Below are 8,493 nucleotides of genomic sequence, written 5' to 3' on the forward strand. Positions count from 1 at the left end.
AGGACTGTCTCTCTTGCTCTCTCTCTCCACCCCAACTAATGTGTCATTCCATCTTTTATGTTTTTTCCCCCCATGGCTTTACCTTCCAGCTGGTGACTAATATTTTTTACTTCAATAAAAACTAAAACTGCATAGAAATAAATAGAGACAGAAATTGGAGGTTAGTAAGAAACAGGGAAGCAAACAGTTTGATCAGTGCCACGTGCTTTGCTTCAAATTAGACCAGAATAAAAATCCACCACTCCTATGACCTGGATTGCCGTGAAATTTTAGGCCTTTATTAGAGAGGACAGATTGTGATGTGAAACAAAGAGAGGGGGAATGACATGCAGAAAAGGGCCCCCGGTCGGAACCGAACCTGCGGTTGCTGCTGTAGACACTGAGCCTTTGTCCATAGGGTGCATGCTCAACCAGATGAGCTATCCAGGCCCCCAACCATTTCTAGTCTTGAAGCTAAGTTAACCATCTCCTGGTTTCAACTACATGTTTAATGGGCAGACAGCCGAGAGTGATTTCAATCCTCTCATCTAACTTTTCTCAGATGGGCTGATCTGGAATGTTGCCCCTTATGATGTCATAAAGAACAATGTTACCTCCCCTTTCTCTGCTTTGCCCACCCAGAGAATTTCACCTACACATGAGAGAGAGAGAGAGACATCATGGCTTTCAAACGAGCAAAGTGGCAGTTGGTTACGGCCACACCCCCAGCCTCCACCTTGCCCCCCCATGTTGTGACTGTAAATTTGTGCGAACATGCAGTCCAATGGGAATACTCAACTGTCAAGAAAATGGTTCTCTTGCATGAAATCAAATCAAAATAATTTTCTAGTTGTCAGTGCTTATGCATACTAAAGTGCCCTTGATTGAAGCAGAATATGGTAATAACATGGGTGCGAGATTAATATAAAATCAGTGTTTCCATTTGGGCTTTGTTTTCACTGAAGCCCCTGTGCAGTTCTGTTTTGCGAGCTTTGCGGGTCGCTTGAGCATTCCTCAGTTGGTACGATGTGTGTATGCGGGGACCGCTGTTTTGGGCATTGACAGAATGAGTCAGTAAGAGAACCTCAGTGAATTAGCTAAATGTCCTCAGATCCTAAAAATAGTTTCTCTCTGAACTTGTGTCAGCGTATGGGACTCATTTGATGTGTGTGTGTGTGTGTGTGTGTGTGTGTGTGTGTGTGTGTGTGTGTGTGTGTCTGTGTGTGTGTAATGTCTCCAGAACATAAAAAGCACATGATCAAACCTTGAAAGCGTTAGGAACTGTGTAGTGTGTTGGAGTGTGCATGTGCATACATGTGGACGTTATGTGTGGTGTAAGTGTACATGCACGTATGCTTGTGTGTGTGTCTGGGTGGTATTTTGCCTTATTTATATTTGTTTATAGAGCCACATGAAAGTTTCTTTGCACTGGATGACATGTCTGTTTTTTTTCATTACAAACATGACAAAATACGTTGGAGCAACCTCTACTACTGTGGTGTTTCACAGACCTTGGTCCAGACTTTACCTCTTTAACCAGTGGATGCAAACTGTGGAGATGTGCACACATTATGGCCAGTTAACTGCTAACTAAACGCATAAAAACTGAATGGAAAAACGGCTGCGATACATAATGCTACTACATGCTTTTCTGTTGCGTAGCCAAGCTTGTCCAAGTGAAAAGATTCAGAGCTGCAGTTTGGAAAAAGCTTAAAGGAAACAATGATAGCTCAGGGTTGAATATAATGGAGTAGAAGGCTATTATGTGAAAAGGAGGTAAAGGGAAGAATCAGTCAGTCCCCAGTTGTGGTGGGGTTTGGTATAACTCAATTTATAGAGTACCTGCCCTCCTCTATTTCACTAAAAAGCATTGTAGCCTCCTCGAAGAGTCTAGTTTCCAGATGATGATACAACCACCTGGAGCTCCAGACGTCTACCTGCCTTCCCCTCCCCACTGTAGGTAACCCAAACATGCAATGCAACAGACGTCTGAGCTCGACTTCAAAACAATTTTGTCTCCAGTCATTAGCTCTCTTTCTCAGTATTTAAGAATTCCCATGCGGTTTGAAGGCTTTTTCTAATGAAGCACAATTAAAATGAAAAGAAGGTAATGAAAAATATTTACCCCCAGTCCAATGAAGTGGCTGGTGAAGTTGATGACTCCTCTTAATAAAAGCCAGATGCCTATTCTTATAAAACTCTGTTTTTGTGGCACAGATTTCAGAGGCGTGAGCGTTTGTGCCAGCGAGTGAATTAACTCCTGACGGTGGGTAGAAGAGCAGTAAGAGGCAGTTTATCATAAGCAGAAGATTTGTACACTCATACAGATTTATGCTGCAGCCCTCACCATGCCAAATCTCCAGCAGTGATAACAAGCCAATGGACAGAGTTAATGTAGAATTCAATATGTTAAATGATCTTCTGATTGATTGCAGAGGTGTTTATGGTGGACTGTTTCTACAAACACATTAAATAATCCATATTCTGATGTTATTTGTTCTTCTGCAAAGCACTATACTGAACACATTTTGTAAACATACATAAACATACATGACTGGCTCTAATGGGAACTGAACCGCTGATCTTGGCACTATTAGAGGCATGCATTATTTACCAAGCCACATCTTGGGAAATTTCCCCAAATGTCCACAGCAGTGTGACTAAAAATGCTAATATGTGCATGAAAAGTGAGAGAAATATGTTTTCTCCCCACAAATAGATGACATGAAGAAGACAGAGTTAGGAAGTAGTTTGACAGTGAAATAATGCAGTAGAAACAACTGCCAAAAGCCAGGGTCAAAGCTCTAAATTATACATAGTTTTCTTACAGATTTACTTTTGAGTTTATCTTTCTTAACCTTGACCAAAATCTTACCACAGTTAGTCAACTAAACCCAACCCCTGCCATCCTTTCTGTGTGACAACAGTCCTGTGAAAAAGGTGTTCAAATTCACAAAAGACATAATCTGCTTTGAAAATTCATCCTCATTTTTAACAAAAGACAAATCTGTTTTACTGTGAGTGTTTATGTCAAATCCGATGAAATTCCCATCAGCCTCAGCTGTACTTTGTGTTTTGTGATAACTAGAAAATGTTCTAAGATGGCAAACATGGAAAACAGTTGCATTGTAATTGTGCACATTTAGCATAGCGACATTAGCATTTATTGAGTTCGTAGCAGAGCAGTGGAGTACAGCCTAGACTGTTTATTCAGTTTAGAGTTGATCTTATTTGACTGAAATCTTAGACCAATTCTGAGGGTAACATTTTGTCTGATTTAAGTTGTCTATACTTAACTCCATGTGATGAGCCAGGTATTAGTGATCACATAATTCTCAAAGGACAATCTGAGAAATGTCATGAGTTTTGTTATTTCTTCTTTATAGATCTGAGGTTTGTTTTAATGAAAATGATCTTGTTGGCTGGCTGCGATGTCACTCTCCCTAAGAAATCTCCCTAAGGCCATGAGTAGATGACATGAGATGCCGTGGTACTGTAATTCTGTCAGTTGGGACTTGTTGAAAACACAAGAGGGGGAACATGCCTGAATGATCCTATGTCAACATGACGTTCCCGTTCTCTAGAAATGCCGTTGCATTCCCACGATGCTTGTACCACAGGGCTCACACCACTGGCCTGCTGAACTTCCTGTTCATTTCCATGGAATATTTGTAAGAAGAAAAAACTGCCTCCCTTTTGCTCCCTGAGAGCCCATCAGGGTCCCCGTGCCGAGGAGCTCTCTTGGGTCGATGCACTGATTGGATCCAGATGCTGGCGGAGTGTGGAAGGGGACAGCAGAGGAGTGTGGAGGCCTCACTGCCACACTGATTGATAGGGGTCTGGATGAAGTGTGGAGTCACATGTCTTGACCCTGATTCTCCCCCCCCTCTCGTTTTCTTTCTTATGCTCTCACTCTCACGCCCTAATCTATCCTGTCGGCTGTCAGGTTGTCTCCTGATGCCTGTGTTTTATATACCCTGATGAGACGTGAGGAGCTTGACGGGGAGCCGAGAGCGGTACGCTCCAAGGCTGGCGCTTTGCCTCACCTCTGCTTAGCGTAATGAACTCTTTCAGAGGCTAAATCTTGACCGCAATTTATAGGTACCGAGCACCAGCTTTCAATTAATCTTTCTTTTCGCCACGCTGTGAAAAGTTAATTATAGTAAATGAAAAACAAAAACATGATTGTAAATCTCTAGTTGAGAGGAATGGGCCTTTTTTATTCATCTGTATTTCCACTGTACATTTGACTCACAGAGTGATCCAGAGATATTGCTCTTTCATGGCTGCTCAGATTTGTTCCAGTAAATAAAAATTTAAATACACATTACAAGTGAATGTATTTGTTGCAGAATCAGATTGCTTTGCCTTCTGTTGTTTCCCCCTAATAACAAAATAAATATGTTTTGTCCCGGTGACATCCTTGCTGAAATGTTTGGGTTTTTGCATCGCCATGTAAATGTCTGTCCTCTTTTCCCTCAGGACCATGCCGACTCTACATAGCTCCACTGTCCTACTGCTTTTGAGCTTCCTGATTGGTCTAAGCTACCCACTGAACCCAGGAGATCCCAATGTGTGCAGCCTGTGGGAGAGGTGAGGCCTGTTTGACTGTGACAAACAAATACCTGTCACTCTTGTTATATCCAATCATACATATTTTCTCAAACAGTGCTGCATACACACAGCATGAAAGGTTACTTCAGCAATCAGTGGGTTGTCAAGACATTCATTCATTACATAAATGACAAAAGAAAAAAGCATTGTGTTATAAACTTGCTCTGTGAAGGCGGGAAACTATCTTTCACCTTAGAGCCACTTCTACCACTTCTATTTGCCACATTAACTGGTTTGCAGCATAGATATCTAAGATTGGTTACCTGCATATCTTAGTAAACTATCACATGCAACAAAATCAAAATTCAAAACTGCTAGTGGACATTGCTATTTTCCAACCAGAGTTACGTAGCTTTCAAATTGCTTGCAACAGTTCACCTAAATCCAGTGAAGCTGGAACCAGCCAATGTTTCACATTTTTGATTAAAAATGGCCAAAAATAATTAACAAATGTAAATTGAGGGCGATTAGCTTTCTGATGATAAACGGATTAATCGATTAAAAAGACTGACTGTATACAAACTAGGCGGTCACTAATAGTTGTTTGGACCAAAGTGTTGGCCCGGGCAACGGATATTGCCATCCCCGAAGCCACTATGCAGCTAGCATGGTTATTAAAATTCCACCTTTTCAGGGCTAATGACATGGTATTTGTTCAAAAGTTAGGCTGATACATTTTGTTTTAAATGGACCTGGATACATTTTCCATTTCTTCTGACTGTAAATGATTTACAGTATGTGTCATGTTCTACTTTTCAGCTTTACCACCTCAGTAAAAGAGTCCTACTCACATCCTTACGACCATGTGACGGAGGAGCCCTGCTCCGACCCTCGGACCTCCTACAGATGCATGCGCCACAGGTAGCAGCAGCGCAATGACTCATTTCCTGTTGGACCTGATTTCCTGTTCCTGTCTGTGGAGGGTCAAAGCGTCCTGTTCGACTGTGTTCTTCTTTTAGGATCACCTACAAGACTGCCTACAGGCAGGCGGTGAAGACAGACTACCGTAAGAGGTACCAGTGCTGTCCAGGCTATTACGAGAGCAGAGACAAATGTGTCCGTAAGTAATTATGGAAACTTTTAAACCATCCACTTGCCTGCATACTATTTATCACTGAGAGTGTTTAAATATATAAAATTACAAAAAGTCCTTTCACAATCAACAAATACATTCAAAACATATTCAGGCCAGATTTAAGATTTGATCCTTCTGTTAATGACAAAGAAACAACTTAGGCTTGAAAGATTTCTGTAATGCAATAAAAGAGACATTTAAAAGGGAGCCTGATTAAACAAAGTAACCTGATGTTGGATGAATACTTTTGGTATTATTCCAGCACAATACCAACATTTATTTTTTGTCTTTTTTCCATGCAACGTGCAGAGTCAATAAGAATAGCATATGAAACTGGAATTACCCCAATTATGGGACCTCTTCCCACTGAGGCTTACAGGAATTTTAAACTTGGTGATGCTGACACCATGAAAACCTTTATATTTTTCACATTTTAATTTCAGTTCAAGGCTTTCACATAATTTCAGAAACCGTTATTTCATAAACTTAACATCTGTTGCTGATGAAGACAGAGGTGTGGCACAGCTGCATGCACAGATTAGGGTAGAACAACACAAACTGTGAATGTGAATAGAATCATCAGTGGGCAAACTCATGAGCAACTTTATAACACAACGGCCAATGTGCTTAAAAAAATGATGTAGCCAACCTGAAGCCTTTTAATAAATAAGTAAAAGTTGTCCAAACAACGAGGGACTTTTAGACGTCAGGTCAGAACTTATGGAGTACGGTTATAAGTTTTTGATAAATTTTGAACTCAATCCGTACGCTTTATTCGTTGCATTTTAGTGTTTTGAAGTGGATATTTATATAGTTTTGGTTTAGTCTGTACAGATTTTGTTTACTTTCATGTTTTGAGTCTGTCTTCAGACAGCTTGGGGCCCTGGTGGAAACAAAAGCACTTCAACATGTTATTCTTGGGATTCAGTATGTTTTGTAGATCCATAAAAACAAAAATCCAAAATGTTTGAAGGGGGAAAACAGTCCTATATGGATTTGATTCGTGACTCAGTTACCATGATCTCTCCTTAACAAACAGATCTTTTACGTGATTTAACCATAAACCTAACCTTCATCCTAATCTTAACTTTAAATACTTTAAAGTTCATTGTCAATTTAAGGTATTTGTGTTGCACAATAACTTTTTGGGTGTGGTAGTTAAACAGGTAGTTCAGTGTGGTCGTCTGAAAATACTAAACTGATGCAGCTGTCAACAGTTTGCTGAAACGCTGTTATTGCGGACAGTCAGCAGTGACGTATATAAATAAAGCAAAACCATACATGGGAGCATGGTTTGAGAAAATTCTACCTTTGCTTTACAAACATCATACATCACTGGATGATCTCAGAAGTTCATGATTATAATGAGAAGGTTGCTGTGCTTTGTGCTTCAAAAACTGACATTTTGGAGATACATGTTTTCATTAAGCAGAAATAATATGCATTTTGGTTCCTTATTGATGAGCCACCTTTTGCAGCAGTCGTGCTTGTGTGTGTGTGTGTAGGTTTCTTTTTGTTGCCAAACACAAAAGCCTTTGATTTTAATGATTGACATCAGAAAAGCAAAGACCGGAGCCGTCTGCCATTTTGAGCTTTATAATTGAAATATCTCAGCTTTCAACATGTCATCTATGACTCCTCCTAAACCCACGTTCTATACAATGTACACTGTATTTTTTTATTTTCTACATATAATTTTTTATAATTATGCTTACGTCCCTCATTTGATTGCATGTTGGCCTTTTCTTGGGTCCCCCAAATCTCTGGCTTCCAGTATTCATAACCCTCCAACTACAGCAGAAAATAATCCATTAAATTATTGTTTATTGAAGAAAAAGAACTGTGTGCATACAGTAATACAGCATGTGGTACTCAGTGTGGTAAGAAAACAATTGTCTACAAAAAGAATCAAGAGATCTCTGGCGGATTAGTCTTTAGTGATAAAGCCATGATTGAATTAACCTAATTAATAGTAAAACCTTTTATGAAGCTGGCGAGAACACAACTCTGTCTAAGAGGAACCTTCTTTAGAGCATTAATGGCATCCAACACTGGCTGCAAGCTCATTGTTGACGTTTATGATGGGTGGAACAGATTTAGAGGGAAATAGAAAAATACAAATTGAGTAGATTTTAACTAAATTAAAACAGCCTTGAGATTTCAATTTTATTTATAGTATCAATTCATAACAAGAGTTATCTCGAGACACTTTACAGATAGAGTAGCTCTAGACCACACTCCAGAATTTACAAGGACGCAACAGTGCGACAGTGGCGAGGAAAAACTTCCTTTTGATTGTCTACTTTTGAAATATATTATTATGTCTGCTGATAGGTGCATCAGATTTAAAAAAAAACTTCTAGAGTATGTGTCATTTTAGGGGGCATTAAAAAACGTTTAATTTAGAGGAATTGGACCAAAACAATTTGACAATCTAAAAAGACAATAACAAGATCACTTTATCTTGCGTCAAAAACAATTATTGTAGCAATATGCACTTTAAAATAATTATAAATAACATGCAGATCTTTTAAAATGTACACAGTTGGAACTCAACGGGTTCTGTTGATCAAACCGTTCTTAAGCTCATCTTATTGGGCTATACAGTCGGATGTGTAATCTCAGATAACTGCACACCTTGCTGTATGTCATCCATTGTATTGACTGTTCTCCACCTATCTGGAGATATCATAAAGTGTGTTTTTTATCACCAGCTCGCTGCACCAAGGAGTGTGTCCATGGTCGATGTGTTGCTCCAGACCGCTGCCAGTGTGAGGGAGGCTGGCGCGGCGACGACTGTTCTAGCGGTATGAATCTACTCCCCC

General features: G+C 39.8%; 1 protein-coding gene across 1 annotated transcript in view; it reads left to right on the forward strand.

Annotated features, from left to right (window-relative positions):
- pear1 (platelet endothelial aggregation receptor 1) overlaps nt 1-8,493 on the forward strand; it is a 44,451-nt gene that overhangs the window by 15,284 nt on the left and 20,674 nt on the right. The window contains 4 exon segments of the mRNA XM_034874799.1: nt 4,462-4,572; nt 5,353-5,454; nt 5,553-5,653; nt 8,383-8,475. Coding sequence (XP_034730690.1) covers nt 4,466-4,572; nt 5,353-5,454; nt 5,553-5,653; nt 8,383-8,475 — 403 coding nt within the window. The 5' untranslated portion in view covers nt 4,462-4,465.

The sequence above is a fragment of the Etheostoma cragini genome, chromosome 6 (assembly GCF_013103735.1).
Source record: "Etheostoma cragini isolate CJK2018 chromosome 6, CSU_Ecrag_1.0, whole genome shotgun sequence".
Lineage (NCBI taxonomy): Eukaryota > Metazoa > Chordata > Actinopteri > Perciformes > Percidae > Etheostoma > Etheostoma cragini.